General features: G+C 45.9%; 1 protein-coding gene across 1 annotated transcript; it reads right to left on the bottom strand.

The window, feature by feature from the left end:
• Nucleotides 1-859: 859 nt before the first annotated feature.
• Nucleotides 860-1,879, bottom strand: LOC138353804 (uncharacterized). Its single transcript, XM_069307215.1, has one exon. The coding sequence runs from the start codon at nucleotides 1,877-1,879 to the stop codon at nucleotides 860-862; it is 1,020 nt and encodes a 339-aa protein (XP_069163316.1).
• Between the last annotated feature and the right edge of the window lie 24,718 nt (nucleotides 1,880-26,597).

Below are 26,597 nucleotides of genomic sequence, written 5' to 3'. Positions count from 1 at the left end.
TCTGTCTCTCTCTCTCTCTCTCTCTCTCTCTCTCTCTCTCTCTCTCTCTCTCTCTCTCTCTCTCTCTCTCTCTCTCTCTCTCTCTCTCTCTCTCTCTCTCTCTCTCTCTCTCTCTCTCTCTCTCTCTCTCTCTCTCTCTCTCTCTCTCTCTCTCTCTCTCTCTCTCTCTCTCTCTCTCTCTCTCTCTCTCTCTCTCTCTCTCTCTCTCTCTCTCTCTCTCTCTCTCTCTCTCTCTCTCTCTCTCTCTCTCTCTCTCTCTCTCTCTCTCTCTCTCTCTCTCTCTCTCTCTCTCTCTCTCTCTCTCTCTCTCTCTCTCTCTCTCTCCTATGAAATATAATAGTGGAGTGTGTGGGAGGTTGACAGTAAGGGAAGCAGCGCAGGAGTGTGAAATACTAAAAACAGAAAAGTTATTCTTTTTACTCTGATAAAAATCCGTGGCTGGTGAAACCAATAGAAAATGTGTAAGAAACGTGTGTTTTATGGTAATACGGGCAAATTATTAATAGCAGAACATTTCTGCTATAACTCAACATTTTCCCAACATCATTGAATAATAATGAATATTACTATAAGATTTTTATTAAAGGTTGATTTGAAAATATTTTGCCTTGTAGTTGGTGGGAGTGACAAAAATCGTTGTGGGGGTCTGAATGTGACTCTGGCACGTTGTTCTCTGTTGAATTATGGCCACCCTGACAAGCCTATGTTCATCCCGTACCACAGACTATTCCCACTGCTAAATTGGGTGAAGTTTTGCCCCAACCGTCTGGCCTCTAACTTTGAATATAAGACATATAGATATTCTCTCCTATAGCACATATATATAGATGATAAGATTAAACTTTAACCTTAATTTTATTTAATAAATGTTTTCTACTATTGTTCTCGCTATGAGGTAGTTCTCTATGGGGTAGTTCTCTATGAGGTAGTTCTCTATGAGGTAGTTCTCTATGAGGTAGTTCTCTATGAGGTAGTTCTCTATGAGGTAGTTCTCTATGGGGTAGTTCTCTATGAGGTAGTTCTCTATGAGGTAGTTCTCTATGAGGTAGTTCTCTATGAGGTAGTTCTCTATGGGGTAGTTCTCTATGAGGTAGTTCTCTATGAGGTAGTTCTCTATGAGGTAGTTCTCTATGAGGTAGTTCTCTATGAGGTAGTTCTCTATGGGGTAGTTCTCTATGAGGTAGTTCTCTATGAGGTAGTTCTCTATGAGGTAGTTCTCTATGAGGTAGTTCTCTATGGGGTAGTTCTCTATGAGGTAGTTCTCTATGAGGTAGTTCTCTATGAGGTAGTTCTCTATGAGGTAGTTCTCTATGGGGTAGTTCTCTATGAGGTAGTTCTCTATGAGGTAGTTCTCTATGAGGTAGTTCTCTATGAGGTAGTTCTCTATGGGGTAGTTCTCTATGAGGTAGTTCTCTATGAGGTAGTTCTCTATGAGGTAGTTCTCTATGAGGTAGTTCTCTATGAGGTAGTTCTCTATGAGGTAGTTCTCTATGAGGTAGTTCTCTATGGGGTAGTTCTCTATGGGGTAGTTCTCTATGAGGTAGTTCTCTATGAGGTAGTTCTCTATGAGGTAGTTCTCTATGAGGTAGTTCTCTATGAGGTAGTTCTCTATGAGGTAGTTCTCTATGAGGTAGTTCTCTATGGGGTAGTTCTCTATGAGGTAGTTCTCTATGAGGTAGTTCTCTATGAGGTAGTTCTCTATGAGGTAGTTCTCTATGAGGTAGTTCTCTATGAGGTAGTTCTCTATGAGGTAGTTCTCTATGGGGTAGTTCTCTATGGGGTAGTTCTCTATGAGGTAGTTCTCTATGAGGTGGTTCTCTATGAGGTGGTTCTCTATGAGGTAGTTAATTTGCCTATTGAAAATTTGTTCTTCAACCATGGTAGTTCTAACATTTCTATTGTGACTTTCCTCAACCAAGTTTCTGTGTAACAAATCGACACGATATGAATCTCACATGTGAACCTGTCACATATGAATCTCACATGTGAACCTGTCACATATGAATCTCACATGTGAACCTGTCACATATGAATCTCACATGTGAACCTGTCACATATGAATCTCGCATGTGAACCTGTCACATATGAATCTCACATGTGAACCTGTCACATATGAATCTCGCATGTGAACTTGTCACATATGAATCTCACATGTGAACCTGTCACATATGAATCTCGCATGTGAACCTGTCACATATGAATCTCGCATGTGAACTTGTCACATATGAATCTCACATGTGAACTTGTCACATATGAATCTCACATGTGAACCTGTCACATATGAATCTCGCATGTGAACCTGTCACATATGAATCTCGCATGTGAACCTGTCACATATGAATCTCGCATGTGAACTTGTCACATATGAATCTCACATGTGAATCACATGTGAACCTGTCACATGTGAATCTGTCTCAAGCACCACTGGAAAATCTCAATGGGACAATGTGCATAATTGGAAAAGCTGTTTTTTCTCGAGTTTCAAGTTTTCCAGAAGTTTAACATATTTTTTGAAGAAAATAAAGAAAATTTAGGACACTTGTAATTTATAGAAAACGAGTCAGTTTATTCATAATAATTCACTGTGTCGGGGGACAGGTAGCCAGAGTGTATTAATTCATATTAGGCTTATATTGAAGTCCTATCCCTAGCCTAGGAAATGTCTCACCCCCCCCCCCCCCGGCCGCCCAGGCCAGCAACCCCATAACAAGCTGACCACCTCCTGGGTACCTACGTGGTGATAGGTGAACAGGTGCATTAGGTGATAGGATAGGTGCCAACAATTTCTGTCCAGCTAGGGATTCGACCCCGATATTCTCGACTGTGAGTCGAGAACGAACCAAAATGTTCTACCGGGATCCCATCAAATTGTATTCAAAAAAGTTTTAATTAAAATATACTTCAGTCATGGAGTGACTATAATTATGACCCTCATCTGAAGCCACATTCACTCAGTAATAATACATAATTTAGAGTTTAATAACCTGTTCATCTCTGGGTTTTAAACCTGCATGTATTCTTCACTGTATATTCTTCACTGTATATTCTTCACTGTATATTCTTCACTGTATATTCTTCACTGTATATTCTTCACTGTATATTCTTCACTGTATATTCTTCACTGTATATTCATCACTGTATATTCTTCACTGTATATTCTTCACTGTATATTCTTCACTGTATATTCTTCACTGTATATTCTTCACTGTATATTCTTCACTGTATATTCTTCACTGTATATTCTTTATAGTGTCCATCACACGCGTCATACTCTGGATGTCTGAAAATAATTTCAAAGAGGAATTTGGCTTCATTAATCTATTCTTGGCAGCGCCCTGTTGCTTTTACATATTAATGGGCTCTCGGGGGATGAAAGTCAGCATCCATAACTCACTACTACCAGGATGCTGTTAGCGCTCCGGGGATATTACTCATCTCTTCTTCTTGAGATGATTTCGGGGCTTAGTGTCCCTTGCGACCCGGTCCTCGACCAGGCCTCCACCCCCAGGAAGCAGCCCGTGACAGCTGACTAACTCCCAGGTACCTATTTACTGCTAGGTAACAGGAGCATAGGGTGAAAGAAACTCTGCCCATTGTTTCTCGCCGGCGCCCGGGATCGAACCCTAGACTAGAGGAGGAATAGAGTGAGCAAACAACATGGGAGGGAGCACCAGAGTGAGCACACAACATGGGAGGGAGCACCAGAGTGAGCACACAACATGGGAGGGAGCACCAGAGTGAGCACACAACATGGGAGGGAGCACCAGAGTGAGCACACAACATGGGAGGGAGCACCTGGGAGCACACAACATGGGAAGGAGCACCTGGGAGGACACAACATGGGAGGGAGCACCAGAGTGAGCACACAACATGGGAAGAAGCACCAGAGTGATCACAACATGGGAGGGAGCACCAGAGTGAGCACACAACATGGGAGGGAGCACCAGAGTGAGCACACAACATGGGAGGGAGCACCTGGGAGCACACAACATGGGAGGGAGCACCTGGGAGGACACAACATGGGAGGGAGCACCAGAGTGAGCACACAACATGGGAAGAAGCACCAGAGTGATCACAACATGGGAGGGAGCACCAGAGTGAGCACACAACATGGGAGGGAGCACCAGAGTGAGCACACAACATGGGAGGGAGCACCTGGGAGCACACAACATGGGAGGGAGCACCTGGGAGCACACAACATGGGAGGGAGCACCAGAGTGAGCACACAACATGGGAGGGAGCACCTGGGAGCACACAACATGGGAGGGAGCGCTAGAGTGAGCACACAACATGGGAGGGAGCACCTGGGAGGACACAACTTGGGAGGGAGCCCCAGAGTGAGCACACAACATGGGAGGGAGCACCTGGGAGCACACAACATGGGAGGGAGCACCAGAGTGAGCACACAACATGGGAGGGAGCACCTGGGAGCACACAACATGGGAGGGAGCACCAGAGTGAGCACACAACATGGGAGGGAGCACCTGGGAGCACACAACATGGGAGGGAGCACCAGAGTGAGCACACAACATGGGAGAGAGCACCAAAGTGAGCACACAACATGGGAGAGAGCACCAAAGTGAGCACACAACATGGGAGAGAGCACCGGAGTGAGCACACAACATGGGAGAGAGCACCAAAGTGAGCACACAACATTGGAAGGAGCACTAGAGTGAGCACACAACATGGGAGAGAGCACCAAAGTGAGCACACAACATGGGAAAGAGCACCAAAGTGAGCACACAACATGGGAGAGAGCACCAGAGTGAGCACACAACATGGGAGAGAGCACCAAAGTGAGCACACAACATGGGAGAGTGCACCAAAGTGAGCACACAACATGGGAGGGAGCACCAGAGTAAGCACACAACATGGGAGGGAGCACGAGAGTAAGCACACAACATGGGAGGGAGCACCAGAGTAAGCACACAACATGGGAGAGAGCACCAAAGTGAGCACACAACATGGGAGGGAGCACCAGAGTGAGCACAACATGGGAGGGAGCACCAGAGTGAGCACAACATGGGAGGGAGCACCAGAGTGAGCACAACATGGGAGGGAGCACCAGAGTGAGCACAACATGGGAGGGAGCACCAGAGTGATCACACAACATGGGAGGGAGCACCAGAGTGATCACACAACATGGGAGGGAGCACCAGAGTGATCACACAACATGGGAGGGAGCACCTGGGAGAACACAACATGGGAGGGAGCACCTGGGAGAACACAACATGGGAGGGAGCACCAGAGTGAGCACAACATGTGAGGGAGCACCAGAGTGAGCACAACATGGGAGGGAGCACCAGAGTGAGCACAACATGGGAGGGAACACCAGAGTGAGCACAACATGGGAGGGAGCACCAGAGTGAGAACACAACATGGGAGGGAGCACCTGGGAGCACACAACATGGGAGGGAGCACCTGGGAGCACACAACATGGGAGGGAGCACCTGGGAGCACACAACATGGGAGGGAGCACCAGAGTAAGCACACAACATGGGAGGGAGCACCAGAGTGATCACACAACATGGGAGGGAGCACCTGGGAGCACACAACATGGGAGGGAGCACCAGAGTGATCACACAACATGGGAGGGAGCACCAGAGTGATCACACAACATGGGAGGGAGCACCTGGGAGAACACAACATGGGAGGAAGCACCAGAGTGATCACACAACATGGGAGGGAGCACCTGGGAGAACACAACATGGGAGGGAGCACCTGGGAGAACACAACGTGGGAGGGAGCACCTGGGAGAACACAACATGGGAGGGAGCACCTGGGAGCACACAACATGGGAGGGAGCACCTGGGAGAACACAACATGGGAGGGAGCACCTGGGAGAACACAACGTGGGAGGGAGCACCTGGGAGAACACAACATGGGAGGGAGCACCTGGGAGAACACAACATGGGAGGGAGCACCTGGGAGCACACAACATGGGAGGGAGCACCTGGGAGAACACAACATGGGAGGGAGCACCTGGGAGCACACAACATGGGAGGGAGCACCTGGGAGAACACAACATGGGAGGGAGCACCTGGGAGCACACAACATGGGAGGGAGCACCTGGGAGAACACAACATGGGAGGGAGCACCTGGGAGAACACAACATGGGAGGGAGCACCTGGGAGAACACAACATGGGAGGGAGCACCTGGGAGCACACAACATGGGAGGGAGCACCTGGGAGAACACAACATGGGAGGGAGCACCTGGGAGCACACAACATGGGAGGGAGCACCTGGGAGAACACAACATGGGAGGGAGCACCTGGGAGAACACAACATGGGAGGGAGCACCTGGGAGCACACAACATGGGAGGGAGCACCTGGGAGCACACAACATGGGAGGGAGCACCTGGGAGAACACAACATGGGAGGGAGCACCTGGGAGAACACAACATGGGAGGGAGCACCTGGGAGAACACAACATGGGAGGGAGCACCTGGGAGCACACAACATGGGAGGGAGCACCTGGGAGCACACAATATGGGAGGGAGCACCTGGGAGAACACAACATGGGAGGGAGCACCTGGGAGCACACAACATGGGAGGGAGCACCTGGGAGAACACAACATGGGAGGGAGCACCAGAGTGAGAACACAACATGGGAGGGAGCACCTGGGAGAACACAACATGGGAGGGAGCACCTGGGAGCACACAACATGGGAGGGAGCACCTGGGAGAACACAACATGGGAGGGAGCACCTGGGAGAACACAACATGGGAGACCAGAACAACTGGAAAGCTCAGAAGCACCAAGAAGAACCAAAGATGAAAAGAACTTAAGAAGAACGTTGATTAACGAAGTATAGGAAAGAAGCGGAGATGAGAAATGGCAAATTATGAATAAATCACGAAAGGCAAGCAATGAGAAACATTCCTAATTACTGTAACTACTCAAGCACTTACTCTAAACCCTGCCCCTCCCCCCCCCCCCTCCCTGGTCGTTAGGATGCGACACATGACCTCAAACATCACCCCGAAGCTGTAATGAGACTTGGGGGTGAGAAATTATGAGATATAAAACTCCAGAAAACTTTTACCCAAATTGATTGAGGATGAAGTTGAGGTTAATGAGAAACAAGTGAAGGAGCGCTCTTGAAGCATGAGAGACAATGAGGAACTAGGGGAGCTGAGAGTGTGAGACACATTGGGGGGGTTATAGTGATGATTGAGAGGCAAAAGAAGTATATTGGATGTAGTGAGATATAAGATAGTGAACATTGTCACTAATGGTGGAGCTCTGATGCTAATACTGTGGTGTTAGCTAGTTTTGCCTGTGTCTTCAAGCTTAAGTAAGTTTATTGACGTAATAGAATATATCTCAAAAAGGTAGAGCAACTTAGGTTATTTCTACTCTCCCTTGTCACTCTACTATCTACTATCTACTTGCCATAGTTTCTCTTCGATGGTGTTTTGGTGTCACTAAACCTCAGCATTTCTACCTCACAATGTGATTTCTGGAGGTAGATAACATCACCAACCCAAACTGTTCAGCAAGTGTTCACGAGTCTGTTATTCACCAGCTGTTCTACTCTCATGTGTGACCTGGTGAAGAACATATTTGTTTCTCGAAATGAATTGGAATAATATCACAAAATAACATTTTTATTGTCCTTATTCATTGTTACAACAAGAGTTATCTCAGATGATAACCTCCACCAGACTGTCCTGCCTACACGGAGCAGTTATCGTGGGTAGGAACTAGGAGGGAAGGAGGAGGAGTGGGGGGGGGTTATCTTGAGGTTATCTTGAGATGATTTCGGGGCTTTTTAGTGTCCCCGCGGCCCGGTCCTCGACCAGGCCTCCACCCCCCAGGAAGCAGCCCGTGACAGCTGACTAACACCCAGGTACCTATTTTACTGCTAGGTAACAGGGGCATAGGGTGAAAGAAACTCTGCCCATTGTTTCTCGCCGGCGCCTGGGATTGAACCCAGGACCACAGGATCACAAATACAGCGTGCTGTCCGCTCGGCCGACCGGCTCCCATACGAGGCCCAGCTCCGGTATTAAAAAGATTTAAAAATAAATAATTATATATATATAACATGAAGCCTAATTAGTAATGGTAATGTCTTCACACAGACATGATAACACCCACACTTGTTTATATGGGAAATTTATATACGGAATTTACACCAAGTCTTTTGCACTCGCCTGAGTGCAAAAGGATTAGACTTTGAGATGTAAGTCTGATTTTCACCACACACTCAGATGCAGGCGATGAGTCACAATAACGTGGCTGAAGTGTATTGACCAGACCACACACTAGAAGGTGAAGCGACGACGACGTTTCGGTCCGTCCTGGACCATTCTCAAGTCGATTGTGAGAATAGTCCAGGACGGAGCGAAACGTCGTCGTCCTTTCACCTTCCAGTGTGTGTGGTCTGGTCAACATACACACTCAGACCTTGACACAGCAATCAGGAGAGTGCCAAAGTGTAAATTCCTTACATAAATATTTCATGTACACAAGAGTGCGTTTTTATCCTATGAGGATAAAATGATTATGATATCCTATGATTATCCTATGAGGCTTAATCCTAAGCTTGAACTTGAGTGTAGCTGAGAGCACCCAGACTGCTGAGTCGAGTCACCTCAGTGCTCCAGTTAATTATGTCGTAAAGACTAACTACTTCAGGTGAAGCATTTTTTGTTGAGCTGACATTAAGAGAAGCTCAATATACCATTTATTAAACAGTTCACAGCACATCCATAAACACCAGATTTAACAATGCTCAGATTTTGTAATACAATATTACAATTAATAATACAAATTCAAAAACAAATTATGAAGAAGAGCCCGTCTTAAATACATCTTAGGGGCTATTCATGCCCGTGCCACCACGGGCATGAATAGCCCGTGGTTATTCTTCATTAATTAGCTAGCCTAATCTTCATCATTCAGTCTGGAATATAAAATGTATTCCCAGTATAGAGTAGTTAGGTGAGCTTGAAGTGTCTGCTCAACTAGCTGCTGCCTTGTTCCTATCTGTGAAGGGTCTGCTCTGGACCACCTCTGGCGGAGCAGACAATACCAGAGCTGGACCTCGTAATACCGAGCTGCACCTCGTAATACCGGAGCTGGACCTCGTAATACCGGAGCTGGACCTCGCAATACCGGAGCTGGACCTCGTAATACCGAGCTGCACCTCGTAATACCGGAGCTGGACCTCGTAATACCGGAGCTGGACCTTGTAATACCGGAGCTGGACCTCGTAATACCGGAGCTGGACCTCGTAATACCGAGCTGCACCTCGTAATACCGGAGCTGGACCTCGTAATACCAGAGCTGAGCCTCGTAATACCGGAGCTGGACCTCGTAATACCGGAGCTGGACCTCGTAATACCGGAGCTGCACCTCGTAATACCGGAGCTGGACCTCGTAATACCGGAGCTGCACCTCGTAATACCGGAGCTGGACCTCGTAATACCGGAGCTGGACCTTGTAATACCGGAGCTGGACCTCGTAATACTGGAGCTGGACCTCGTAATATCCAGCTGGACCTCGCAATACCAAGCTGGACCTCGTAATACCGGAGCTGGACCTTGTAATACCAAGCTGGACCTCGTAATACCGGAGCTGGACCTCGTAATACCGGAGCTGGACCTCGAAATACCGGAGCTGGGCCTCGTAATACCGGAGCTGGGCCTCGTAATACCGGAGCTGGACCTTGTAATACCGGAGCTGGACCTCGTAATACCGGAGCTGGACCTCGTAATATCGAGCTGGAACTCGCAATACCGGAGCTGGACCTCGTAATACCGGAGCCGGACCTCGTAATATCGAGCTGTACCTCGTAATATCGGAGCTGGACCTCGTAATACCGGAGCTGGGCCTCGTAATACCGGAGCCGGACCTCGTAATATCGAGCTGGACCTCCTAATACCGGAGCTGGACCTCGTAATACCGGAGCCGGACCTCGTAATATCGAGCTGGACCTCCTAATACCGGAGCTGGACCTCGTAATACCGGCGTTGGACCCTTTAATACCGAATGAGATTACGTTTAACGCTGCAGGCTTCGAGCCCTGGGAATGAACTGACTTGAGCATCAGAGCGCCTGGTACCTGTGTCCCGCATACTCTGGGTCGAGGCTGTTGACATTAGTGTAGGCAGGAGAATACAATACACGGTTAAAGATCCTGTATTTGAACACACCACTAAACACAAAACAAACAAGAGAGGTGTAAAGCATTAGCCTTTAAGGCTTAAAACTGCAAGCAACAAATGTATTCAATCGATGTGGAGGATGGGGCCTCGTAGCCTGGTGGATAGCGCGCAGGACTCGTAATTCTGTGGCGCGGGTTCGATTCCCGCACGAGGCAGAAACTAAATGGGCAAAGTTTCTGTCACCCTGAATGCCCCTGTTACCTAGCAGTAAAATAGGTACCTGGGTGTTAGTCAGCTGTCACGGGCTGCTTCCTGGGGGTGGAGGCCTGGTCGAGGACCGGGCCGCGGGGACACTAAAGCCCCGAAATCATCTCAAGATAACCTCAAGATGGTAAGGACCCAACTGCCCTCTGGTCCCTCCTCATCCTTCATCTCAACTATCGTTACCTTTTTGATTTATTATATAAAACAGAGTTTAAAGACAAATAATAGTTACCGGAGCAACATATCTCTACACAAACACCACAGGAAACACAGCAACAAACCATTACATTATACAATTCAGGAACATACTCAGGAAATGTATATGTTTATCTCTCAGAATGTTTGGTAATATGTTTATTGTTTGTGATGTGTGTCTATGTATGTATTAACACGATGTACTGAACGGGGTGAGAATAGTTTCAGCTACCTCATCCCTTTGTGTGTATTTTACCTCAATAAACTTTTTTTTTTTTTTGAGATATATACAAGAGTTGTTACATTCTTGTAGAGCCACTAGTACGCGTAGCGTTTCGGGCAAGTCCTTAATCCTATGGTCCCTGGAATACGATCCCCTGCCGCGAAGAATCGTTTTTTCATCCAAGTACACATTTTACTGTTGCGTTAAACAGAGGCTACAGTTAAGGAATACAAATACTTATTTCAATTTCAATTTCCATTTCAGTACATTCACATCACGTACCCAGGGAAGAGTACCCACACGTACACAAATGGTGCACCAAAACCCCACAATTGGATCAAGGACAAGGGACCTAAACCCCAGGACACCAACAACACACAACAGAGTATACATAAAGTATAATATGGACATACAAGGGACCTAAACCCCAGAACACCAACAACACACAACAGAGTATACATAAAGTATAATATGGACATACAAGGGACCTAAACCCCAGAACACCAACAACACACAACAGAGTATACATAAAGTATAATATGGACATACAAGGGACCTAAACCCCAGGACACCAACAACACACAACAGAGTATACATAAAGTATAATATGGACATACAAGGGACCTAAACCCCAGGACACCAACAACACACAACAGAGTATACATAAAGTATAATATGGACATACAAGGGACCTCATAAAACTGAGGCCGTTACCACCAACTAAAATGTCAAACATACAAGTTACTTAATAATACATAATAAAGTCATTATGAGGGAAATCCGACAGCAACAAACATACAGCCATCCAAGGATAGACATAACAGACAGCAACAAACATACAGCCATCTAAGGATAGACATAACAGACAGCAACAAACATACAGCCATCCAAGGATAGACATAACAGACAGCAACAAACATACAGCCATCCAAGGATAGACATAACAGACAGCAACAAACATACAGCCATCCAAGGATAGACATAACAGACAGCAACAAACATACAGCCATCCAAGGATAGACATAACAGACAGCAACAAACATACAGCCATCCAAGGATAGACATAACAGACAGCAACAAACATACAGCCATCCAAGGATAGACATAACAGACAGCAACAAACATACAGCCATCCAAGGATAGACATAACAGACAGCAACAAACATACAGCCATCCAAGGATAGACATAACAGACAGCAACAAACATACAGCCATCCAAGGATAGACATAACAGACAGCAACAAACATACAGCCATCCAAGGATAGACATAACAGACAGCAACAAACATACAGCCATCCAAGGATAGACATAACAGACAGCAACAAACATACAGCCATCCAAGGATAGACATAACAGACAGCAACAAACATACAGCCATCCAAGGATAGACATAACAGACAGCAACAAACATACAGCCATCCAAGGATAGACATAACAGACAGCAACAAACATACAGCCATCCAAGGATAGACATAACAGACAGCAACAAACATACAGCCATCCAAGGATAGACATAACAGACAGCAACAAACATACAGTCATCCAAGGATAGACATAACAGACAGCAACAAACATACAGCCATCCAAGGATAGACATAACAGACAGCAACAAACATACAGCCATCCAAGGATAGACATAACAGACAGCAACAAACATACAGTCATCCAAGGATAGACATAACAGACAGGAACAAACATACAGCCATCCAAGGATAGACATAACAGACAGCAACAAACATACAGCCATCCAAGGATAGACATAACAGACAGCAACAAACATACAGCCATCCAAGGATAGACATAACAGACAGCAACAAACATACAGCCATCCAAGGATAGACATAACAGACAGCAACAAACATACAGTCATCCAAGGATAGACATAACAGACAGCAACAAACATACAGCCATCCAAGGATAGACATAACAGACAGCAACAAACATACAGCCATCCAAGGATAGACATAACAGACAGCAACAAACATACAGTCATCCAAGGATAGACATAACAGACAGGAACAAACATACAGCCATCCAAGGATAGACATAACAGACAGCAACAAACATACAGTCATCCAAGGATAGACATAACAGACAGCAACAAACATACAGTCATCCAAGGATAGACATAACAGACAGCAACAAACATACAGTCATCCAAGGATAGACATAACAGACAGCAACAAACATACAGCCATCCAAGGATAGACATAACAGACAGCAACAAACATACAGTCATCCAAGGATAGACATAACAGACAGCAACAAACATACAGCCATCCAAGGATAGACATAACAGGAGCCTGAACACGGTCCAATTGGCACACCCATGACTGGTAGTTACAACGTACCCAAAACTGAACCGAACACAACACAAAACTCAACACACAGAACACAACACAACACAACACTACACAACACAACACAACACAACACAACACAACACAACACAACACAACACAACACAACACAACACAACACAACACAACACAACACAACACAACACAACACAACACAACACAACACAACACAACACAACACAACTCAACACAACACAACACAACACAACACAACACAACACAACACAACACAACACAACACAACACAACACAACACAACACAACACAACACAACACAACACAACACAACACACAGAACACAACACAACACAACACAACACAACACAACACTACACAACACAACACAACACAACACAACACAACACAACACAACACAACACTACACAACACAACACAACACAACACAACACAACACAACACAACACAACACAACACAACACAACACAACACAACACAACACAACACAACACAACACAACACACCACAACACAACACAACACAACACAACACAACACAACACAACACAACACAACACAACACAACACAACACAACACAACACAACACAACACAACACAACACAACACTACACAACACAACACACAGAACACAACACAACACAACACAACACAACACAACACAACACACAGAACACAACACAACACAACACAACACAGCACAACACAACACAACACAACACAACACAACACACAGAACACAACACAACACAACACAACACAACACAACACAACACAGCACAACACAACACAACACAACACAACACAACACAACACAACACAACACAACACTACACAACACAACACACAGAACACAACACAACACAACACAACACTACACAACACAACACAACACTACACAACACAACACAACACTACACAACACAACACAACACTACACAACACAACACACAGAACACAACACAACACAACACTACACAACACAACACAACACTACACAACACAACACAACACTACACAACACAACACACAGAACACAACACAACACAACACAACACAACACAACACAACACAACACAACACTACACAACACAACACACAGAACACAACACAACACAACACAACACAACACAACACAACACACAGAACACAACACAACACAACACAACACAACACAACACAACACAACACAACACAACACTACACAACACAACACACAGAACACAACACAACACAACACAACACAACACAACACAACACAACACAACACACAGAACACAACACAACACAACACAACACAGCACAACACAACACAACACAACACAACACAACACAACACAACACAACACAACACAACACAACACAACACACAGAACACAACACAACACAACACAACACAGCACAACACAACACAACACAACACAACACAACACAACACAACACAACACTACACAACACAACACACAGAACACAACACAACACAACACAACACTACACAACACAACACAACACAACACAACACAACACAACACAACACAACACAACACAGCACAACACAACACAACACAACACACAGAACACAACACAACACAACACAACACACAGAACACAACACAACACAACACACAGAACACAGCACAACACAACACAACACAACACAACACAACACAACACAACACAACACAACACAACACAACACAACACAACACAACACAACACAACACTACACAACACAACACAACACACAGAACACAACACAACACAACACAACACAACACAACACAACACAACACTACACAACACAACACAACACAACACAACACAGCACAACACAACACAACACAACACAACACAACACAACACAACACAACACAACACAACACAACACACAGAACACAACACAACACAACACAACACAATACAACACAACACAACACAACACAACACAACACAACACAACACAACACAACACACAGAACACAGCACAACACAACACAACACAACACAACACAACACAACACAACACAACACAACACAACACAACACAACACAACACAACACTACACAACACAACACAACACACAGAACACAACACAACACAACACAACACTACACAACACAACACAACACTACACAACACAACACAACACAACACAACACAGCACAACACAACACAACACAACACAACACAACACAACACACAGAACACAACACAACACAACACAACACAACACAACACAACACAACACAACACAACACAACACACAGAACACAACACAACACAACACAACACACAGAACACAACACAACACAACACAACACAACACAACACAACACAACACAACACAACACAACACACAGAACACAACACAACACAACACAACACAACACACAGAACACAACACAACACAACACAACACAACACAACACAACACAACACAACACAACACAACACAACACAACACACAGAACACAACACAACACAACACAACACTACACAACACAACACAACACAACACACAGAACACAACACAACACAACACAACACAACACAACACAACACAACACAACACAACACAACACAACACAACACAACACAACACAACACAGCACAACACAACACAACACAACACAACACAACACAACACAACACAACACAACACAACACAACACAACACAACACAACACAACACAACACAACACACCACAACACAACACAACACAACACAACACAACACAACACAACACAACACAACACAACACAACACAACACAACACAACACAACACAACACAACACAACACACAGAACACAACACAACACAACACAACACACAGAACACAACACAACACAACACAACACAACACAGCACAACACAACACAACACAACACACAGAACACAACACAACACAACACAACACACAGAACACAACACAACACAACACAACACAACACAACACAACACAACACAACACAACACAGCACAACACAACACAACACAACACAACACAACACACAGAACACAACACAACACAACACAACACAACACAACACAACACAGCACAACACAACACAACACAACACAACACAACACAACACAACACAACACAACACAACACTACACAACACAACACTACACAACACTACACAACACAACACAACACTACACAACACAACACAACACAACACACAGAACACAACACAACACAACACAACACAACACAACACAACACAACACAACACAACACAACACAACACAACACAACACAACACAACACAACACAACACACAGAACACAACACAACACAACACAACACAACACAACACAACACAACACAACACAACACAACACACAGAACACAACACAACACAACACAACACAACACAACACAACACAACACAGCACAACACAACACAACACAACACAACACAACACAACACAACACAACACAACACAACACAACACAACACAACACACAGAACACAACACAACACAACACAGCACAACACAACACAACACAACACAACACAACACACAGAACACAACACAACACAACACAACACAACACAACACAACACAACACAACACAACACAACACAACACAACACAACACACAGAACACAACACAACACAACACAACACAACACAACACAACACAACACAACACACAGAACACAACACAACACAACACAACACAACACAACACAACACAACACACAGAACACAACACAACACAACACAACACAACACAACACTACACAACACAACACTACACAACACTACACAACACAACACAACACTACACAACACAACACAACACAACACACAGAACACAACACAACACAACACAACACAACACAACACAACACAACACAACACAACACAACACAACACAACACAACACAACACAACACAACACAGCACAACACAACACAACACAGCACAACACAACACAACACAACACAACACAACACAACACAACACAACACAACACAACACACAGAACACAACACAACACAACACAGCACAACACAACACAACACAACACAACACAACACACAGAACACAACACAACACAACACAACACAACACAACACAACACAACACAACACAACACAACACAACACAACACAACACAACACAACACAACACAACACAACACAACACAACACAACACAACACACAGAACACAACACAACACAACACAACACAACACAACACAACACAACACAACACTACACAACACAACACTACACAACACTACACAACACAACACAACACTACACAACACAACACAACACAACACACAGAACACAACACAACACAACACAACACAACACAACACAACACAACACAACACAACACAACACAACACAACACAACACAACACAACACACAGAACACAACACAACACAACACAACACAACACAACACAACACAACACACAGAACACAACACAACACAACACAACACAACACAACACAACACAACACAGCACAACACAACACAACACAACACAACACAACACAACACAACACAACACAACACAACACAACACAACACAACACAACACAACACAACACAACACAACACAACACAACACTACACAACACAACACAACACAACACAACACAACACAACACAGCACAACACAACACAACACAACACAACACAACACAACACAACACAACACAACACAACACTACACAACACAACACAACACACAGAACACAACACAACACAACACAACACAACACAACACAACACAACACAACACAACACAACACAACACAACACAACACAACACTACACAACACAACACACAGAACACAACACAACACAACACAACACTACACAACACAACACACAGAACACAACACAACACAACACAACACAACACAACACAACACAACACAACACAACACAACACACAGAACACAACACAACACAACACAACACAACACAACACACAGAACACAACACAACACAACACAACACAACACAACACAACACAACACAACACAACACAACACACAGAACACAACACAACACAACACAACACAACACAACACAACACAACACTACACAACACAACACAACACAACACAACACAACACAACACAACACAACACAACACAACACAACACAACACAACACAACACAACACAATACAACACAACACTACACAACACAACACAACACAACACAACACAACACAACACAACACAACACAACACAACACAACACAACACAACACAACACAACACAACACAACACTACACAACACAACACAACACAACACAACACAACACAACACAACACAACACAAAACTCAACACACGACACATTCACAGAGCTTTCGGAGCAAGCAAGATGGGGAGACACATCCGAGCCCTGCACCAGGACACAAGCACACACATACACAGAAGAGTTCCATAAAACACAAAGACAAATGAACACTTATGACAACACCCTTATGTTGACATAGAGGCAAAAACACTTATGGCAACGTTAGACTCCGCCCAACAGAGCTACAAGGAAGAGCGGATGGCCAACGCACGGACCAAACATAACAGAATATCACAATACACCAACATACATCCAATACACACACATATAATATAATCCAAGCAACAGCGTCTCAGAAACACACACACGCATGCACAAGCGGTGTCGCTGCCCCAGCTCACGAGCCAGTAATAGAGAACAACGACAGACGCCGCTGCTCGCAGAACCCTACATCACTTGAGCATAGACGACACAATCTGTCGTGAACAACCGAGCAAGGACCCTCGGAGACGACCGCCTCAACCACCACATCGCAGCCGACCCTTCAGGAACCCCAAAAGTTGAGCCACATCGTTCCCTTCCAGCCTACCAACTCACAAACAAGGAATGCAATCCGACACCAACACCCATTTAAGTGTTTCGAATTTTATATTCCCCTCGGAAATGGCAGGAAGAAAACCCGAAGCAAATCCACCCACAAACCATGACCGCAGAAGGTAGCAATGGTTCCCCCCAAGAGAGGCCACCAAACTAGACACCCAGAGACAAAGGTGAAGCACATGGAGTAGGGACTCACTCTCCCCACAATGGGAACAACAATCCCAACCCACAATACCCAACATAAACAACCTGGCATTGGTAGCCAGAGTCTCGTGAGGAAACCGACACATCAACTCCATCAGTTTAGCGGCAAGAACGGCTCTCTCAGAGCGCCCCACACCGCCTCCTAATCAAACGACGGGTACAGCCCGTCCACCCTGTGAGCCACACCACCCAAACACACCCGATACACCTCCCGACAACCAAAAGACATAAACCCAGGATACCTACACAGCGACCGAAGGAGGAGAACCACACAAGAGTGCACCGGCGGCCTGACGAGCGCCACGTCCCGACAACACGTCACCCCCATAACATAACTCACCCGAGCCGAACAAAAATACAGAACCAAGGAGTTAAGACCATCCCCCACCTCGAGCTCCAGATGAAAGGTCATCCAAAAAATAGCTAACGACTTCACATATACATTCGCCAGGCCAATCCCACCCTCCTCCTGACCCTGACATGAGGAAGACCGGCGAATTGGGTGGTCTCGACCACTCCACACGTAACACAACTTTCTCCAGATCCAGCGTGTGGACCTGGCTCTAGGGAAACAATGAGCTAAGTACCGAGACCTTAGAGAGAACCTCAAGTCGCCAGGCTTAGGGAAGAGCCTCACTATGCCAAGAGATCGGGACCCCGCCAACCGCATGTCCGTGAAACAATACTGGACCAGCTTCAAGAAATCAGACCCAATAATATCCCAACAGGGTACATAACACTCCACCGGCCGCCCATTAGACCCGGCACCTTATCCTTCCTCAAGGACTGAACTACATCCCAAACCTCCGAACGACCAACCTCCCCCTCCAGATCCCTAAAGTCCAACTACATCAACCCAGAACAAAACCCAAGAAAAAATCTTCCAAATCCTGACCTCGCAGTAAATAGGTACCTGGGTGTTAGTCAGCTGTCACGGGCTGCTTCCTGGGGGTGGAGGCCTGGTCGAGGACCGGGCCGCGGGGACACTAAAGCCCCGAAATCATCTCAAGATAACCTCAAGATCGCCTTCCCCCATCACCCTATAATGATCTTCAAGCTCCTGCTGAACATATACAAGTACACCATCCGTATTGGACAAACCCGAACCATCCGGCACACGGAGACAGTCAACAACACCGACTCATGATCCTCCTCCTCCTTCAGAGACAAGTACTGTGATATACTTTCCGCAAACAATCGCTCCCTAACCCCAGCCCCGACCAGCACACCCGCCTCAAACTCCTCCCTCAACCCACGGATCTGTTCTTTACTCAAGAAAATCTCGGCAAATCTGTCATAGTCACCAAACCATACAACAGAGACAACCTGGCCTGCAACACATTCAACAATCGCAGGCGAGGAGTCACAATAACGTGGCTAAATTATGTTGACCAGACCACACACTAGAGGGTGAAGGGACGACGACGTTTCGGTCCGTCCTGGACCATTCTCAAGTCGATTGAGAATGGTCCAGGACGGACCGAAACGTCGTCGTCCCTTCACCTTCTAGTGTGTGGTCTGGTCCACATTCAACACACCAAGACGTTCACCCGATTTCAGCTTCACAACATACATAAACAGCCGCCTACACTCCCTCTTACACCAGTCTAGGAGACAAGGTAAACACCGTTTATGTTCGAGCATCAAAGCCCACCGAACCCGAACCAGTTCACTAACGTCGGGGACACTACAGCAAACTACAATTGAGTTTCCACCAGCCGTCCCCCACCCTCACCTGGCTCCGACCACCAACCACCACACAGTGATCAGAGACATCAGCCGTAAGGAAGGACTTCACAGCCCCCTCCACCCTTATGAACATAAACCCTATTCTACCGGGAACCCGAAACACGAGAGACAAAATAAAACTCCGAAGCCCCCACCACAACGGACCACAGTCGCATCCCGAAAACCATAACACCGTAAAGTTTCAACCAAAGCCGGCGACACATTCACAGCCAGACGACCACTACACTCCCGCGTCGACGTAACACGGTTAAAATCACCCCAAAAAAAAATCATAGACCTGAGTATCATGTCTCAGAAAATGCAAAATCTCAGAAGGAAAGAAAGCTTCGCTCTGCTGCCGCCGAGGAGGACCGGTAGGAACATAAACATTCAACAATGGACTCACCGACCACAGATGAGATATCCGCACACACAGCATCCGGCCATCGTCATCCATCTCTGTATGCACCAGGACGTGTGGAGTGTAGGAGACGAGGACCAGGACGTGTGTAGTGAAGGAGACGAGGACCAGGACGTGTGGAGTGTAGGAGACGAGGACCAGGACGTGTGTAGTGCAGGAGACGAGGACCAGGACGTGGGTAGTGCAGGAGACGAGGACCAGGACGTGTGGAGTGTAGGAGACGAGGACCAGGACGTGTGTAGTGTAGGAGACGAGGACGAGGACGTGTGTAGTGAAGGAGACGAGGACCAGGACGTGTGGAGTGTAGGAGACGAGGACGAGGACGTGTCGAGTGTAGTATACGAGGACCAAGACGTGTGTAGTGTAGGAGACGAGGACCAGGACGTGTGTAGTGCAGGGGACGAGGACGAGGACGCGTGTAGTGTAGGAGACGAGGACGTGTGTAGTGAAGGAGACGAGGACGTGTGTAGTGCAGGGGGCGAGGACGAGGACGTGTGGAGTGTAGGAGACGAGGAGAGACGAGGACCAGTACGTGTGTAGTGTAGGAGACGAGGACGAGGACGTGTGTAGTGTAGGAGACGAGGACGAGGACGTGTGTAGTGCAGAAGACGAGGACCAGTACGTGTGTAGTGTAGGAGACGAGGACGAGGACGTGTGTAGTGCAGGAGACGAGGACCAGGACGTGTGTAGTGTAGGAGACAAGGACCAGGACGTATGTAGTGAAGGAGACGAGGACGAGGACGTGTGTAGTGCAGGGGACGAGGACGAGGACGTGTGGAGTGTAGGAGACGAGGACGAGGACGTGTATGGGATAATTCATGCTCACTATTTAAACAATTACTCTGAACCAACTAAATTTTTTTTGTTCATTTTATCCTGTCTAATTCCTCTTTCCCCCCCCCCTCTCTCTCTCTCTCTTTCTCTCTCTCTGTCTGTCAGTCTGTCTGTCTCTCTCTCTCTCTCTTTCTCTCTCTCTCTCTGTCTGTCAGTCTGTCTCTCTCTCTCTCTCTCTCTCTCTCTCTCTCTCTCTCTCTCTCTCTCTCTCTCTCTCTCTCTCTCTTAATGATTTCCTCTGTTGTTCTTCCTTGTCTCTTCTTTCTAAACATTCAATAGATTCAATACGCTAACCAAAATCAGTACAATTTATATATCTTTTGCAATGCTGTGATCTTGTAAGGCGGTGAGAATTGATTCCTTGACAAATCCAGAAGTTTTCAGCCTCTACGAAAGTTCTGATCGACTTTCATGAAGGCTGGAACTGACAACACACGAGTTTAATCACGTTATCTCAGCTGCCAGGAACCAGACCTTTCCAGCGTGTTATCTGGAACTCTTCGTGTTTGTTTACTACTTCGTGTAGGAGCTATTTCTAATATATTTATTGTGATTACAAGTTAGTATTTATTATTATATATATATATATATATATATATATATATATATATATATATATATATATATATATATATATATATATATATATGAATGAAAACTCACACCCCAGAAGTGACTCGAACCCATACTCCCAGAAGCAACACAACTGGTAACTACAGGGCGCCTTAATCCGCTTGACCATCACGGCCGTCAAAAGGAAGTGATAGCCGAGGCTATTTGAGCCACTTCCCCGACGGCAACTCGGATGGTAATCTTGGGCATAGCATTTCACCAAATCACCTCATTCTTTGGGGCACACGTGAGGAACACAAATGCGAACAAGCCTGAATGGTCCCCAGGACTATATGCGAATGAAAACTCACACCCCAGAAGTGACTCGAACCCATACTCCCAGAAGCAACACAACTGGTAACTACAGGGCGCCTTAATCCGCTTGACCATCACGGCCGTCAAAAGGAAGTGATAGCCGAGGCTATTTGAGCCACTTCCCCGACGGCAACTCGGATGGTAATCTTGGGCATAGCATTTCACCAAATCACCTCATTCTTTGGGGCACACGTGAGGAACACAAATGCGAACAAGCCTGAATGGTCCCCAGGACTATATGCGAATGAAAACTCACACCCCAGAAGTGACTCGAACCCATACTCCCAGAAGCAACACAACTGGTAACTACAGGGCGCCTTAATCCGCTTGACCATCACGCCCGTCAAAAGGAAGTGATAGCCGAGGCTATTTGAGCCACTTCCCCGACGGCAACTCGGATGGTAATCTTGGGCATAGCATTTCACCAAATCACCTCATTCTTTGGGGCACACGTGAGGAACACAAATGCGAACAAGCCTGAATGGTCCCCAGGACTATATGCGAATGAAAACTCACACCCCAGAAGTGACTCGAACCCATACTCCCAGAAGCAACACAACTGGTAACTACAGGGCGCCTTAATCCGCTTGACCATCACGGCCGTCAAAAGGAAGTGATAGCCGAGGCTATTTGAGCCACTTCCCCGACGGCAACTCGGATGGTAATCTTGGGCATAGCATTTCACCAAATCACCTCATTCTTTGGGGCACACGTGAGGAACACAAATGCGAACAAGCCTGAATGGTCCCCAGGACTATATGCGAATGAAAACTCACACCCCAGAAGTGACTCGAACCCATACTCCCAGAAGCAACACAACTGGTAACTACAGGGCGCCTTAATCCGCTTGACCATCACGGCCGTCAAAAGGAAGTGATAGCCGAGGCTATTTGAGCCACTTCCCCGACGGCAACTCGGATGGTAATCTTGGGCATAGCATTTCACCAAATCACCTCATTCTTTGGGGCACACGTGAGGAACACAAATGCGAACAAGCCTGAATGGTCCCCAGGACTATATGCGAATGAAAACTCACACCCCAGAAGTGACTCGAACCCATACTCCCAGAAGCAACACAACTGGTAACTACAGGGCGCCTTAATCCGCTTGACCATCACGGCCGTCAAAAGGAAGTGATAGCCGAGGCTATTTGAGCCACTTCCTCATATAGTCCTGGGGACCATTCAGGCTTGTTCGCATTTGTGTTCCTCACGTGTGCCCCAAAGAATGAGGTGATTTGGTGAAATGCTATGCCCAAGATTACCATCCGAGTTGCCGTCGGGGAAGTGGCTCAAATAGCCTCGGCTATCACTTCCTTTTGACGGCCGTGATGGTCAAGCGGATTAAGGCGCCCTGTAGTTACCAGTTGTGTTGCTTCTGGGAGTATGGGTTCGAGTCACTTCTGGGGTGTGAGTTTTCATTCGCATATAGTCCTGGGGACCATTCAGGCTTGTTCGCATTTGTGTTCCTCACGTGTGCCCCAAAGAATGAGGTGATTTGGTGAAATGCTATGCCCAAGATTACCATCCGAGTTGCCGTCGGGGAAGTGGCTCAAATAGCCTCGGCTATCACTTCCTTTTGACGGCCGTGATGGTCAAGCGGATTAAGGCGCCCTGTAGTTACCAGTTGTGTTGCTTCTGGGAGTATGGGTTCGAGTCACTTCTGGGGTGTGAGTTTTCATTCGCATATAGTCCTGGGGACCATTCAGGCTTGTTCGCATTTGTGTTCCTCACGTGTGCCCCAAAGAATGAGGTGATTTGGTGAAATGCTATGCCCAAGATTACCATCCGAGTTGCCGTCGGGGAAGTGGCTCAAATAGCCTCGGCTATCACTTCCTTTTGACGGCCGTGATGGTCAAGCGGATTAAGGCGCCCTGTAGTTACCAGTTGTGTTGCTTCTGGGAGTATGGGTTCGAGTCACTTCTGGGGTGTGAGTTTTCATTCGCATATAGTCCTGGGGACCATTCAGGCTTGTTCGCATTTGTGTTCCTCACGTGTGCCCCAAAGAATGAGGTGATTTGGTGAAATGCTATGCCCAAGATTACCATCCGAGTTGCCGTCGGGGAAGTGGCTCAAATAGCCTCGGCTATCACTTCCTTTTGACGGCCGTGATGGTCAAGCGGATTAAGGCGCCCTGTAGTTACCAGTTGTGTTGCTTCTGGGAGTATGGGTTCGAGTCACTTCTGGGGTGTGAGTTTTCATTCGCATATAGTCCTGGGGACCATTCAGGCTTGTTCGCATATATATCTATATATATATATATATATATATATATATATATATATATATTATTAAATATGACCGAAAAAGTAAGATTAATAATTCTAACACGAATTTTCTCAATCTTTCGTACATTTCTTTTCACTGTTGGAGGTAAATCAAAAATCAATTCTCCAAAATTCATTTTTATTTCTAGTCTGACGCGACACTTGAGCGCGTTTCGTAAAACTTATTACATTTTCAAAGACTTTAGTTTACAAATACACAACTGAATAGAACTTACGCATCTCCGATTTTATATCTACATTTGAGTGAGGTGGATGGGGTGAGGTGGCATTAATAGGGTATTAATTTCATCAACACAAGACAGAACAAGAGGTGGCATTAATAAGGTATTAATTTCATCAACACAAGACAGAACACGTAACAATGGGTATTGAATAGAAGTGTTTGTAGAAAGCCTATTGGTCCATATTTCTTGATGCTTCTATATTGGAGCGGAGTCTTGAGGTGGGTAGAATATAGTTGTGCAATAATTGGCTGTTGATTGCTGGTGTTGACTTCTTGATGTGTAGCACTACACATCAAGAAGTGATCAAGATGTGTAGCTGGTTGGTAAGTAAGCTGTGTTGGTGGTCCTAATAACGCTCCAGAGGATGAGTGGCCTCCAGCCCAACATCACTCCAATCCCCAACGTAAATCTTGATATTGTCCAGTAACGTCCAGATGTTATCTTGAGATTATCTTGAGATGATTTCCTTGATGTGTATATAAGTCAATTATCAACGTCACGTAAACGGATTTATAATTATAAAATTAAGCTTTTTGTATCCTTAACATCTATAGGTACCAATTACAGCTTAGAGGGAGCCGGTCGGCCGAGCGGACAGCATGCTGGACTTGTGATCCTGTGGTCCTGGGTTCGATCCCAGGCGCAGCGAGAAACAATGGGCAGAGTTTCTTTCACCCTATGCCTCTGTTACCTAGCAGTAAAATAGGTACCTGGGTGTTAGTCAGCTGTCACGGGCGGCTTCCTGGGGGTGCAGGCCTGGTCGAAGACCGGGCCGCGGGGACACTAAAGCCCCGAAATCATCTCAAGATAACCTCAAGACAGATGTAACGGGGTAACCCGAAGCACAGATCAATTGTGGTCTATTTTCTATCCTTCGTCTTCAAAAGTTGTGACACAAAACTGAACTGTGTCGAAAAAACTGTAAAATTTCCTGGTCACCATCAGGT

The sequence above is a fragment of the Procambarus clarkii genome, chromosome 59, assembly GCF_040958095.1.
Source record: "Procambarus clarkii isolate CNS0578487 chromosome 59, FALCON_Pclarkii_2.0, whole genome shotgun sequence".
In the NCBI taxonomy this organism is placed as follows: domain Eukaryota; kingdom Metazoa; phylum Arthropoda; class Malacostraca; order Decapoda; family Cambaridae; genus Procambarus; species Procambarus clarkii.
The sequence above is the reverse complement of the archived record's forward strand: the minus strand, read 5'-3'. Positions and strand labels throughout refer to the sequence as shown.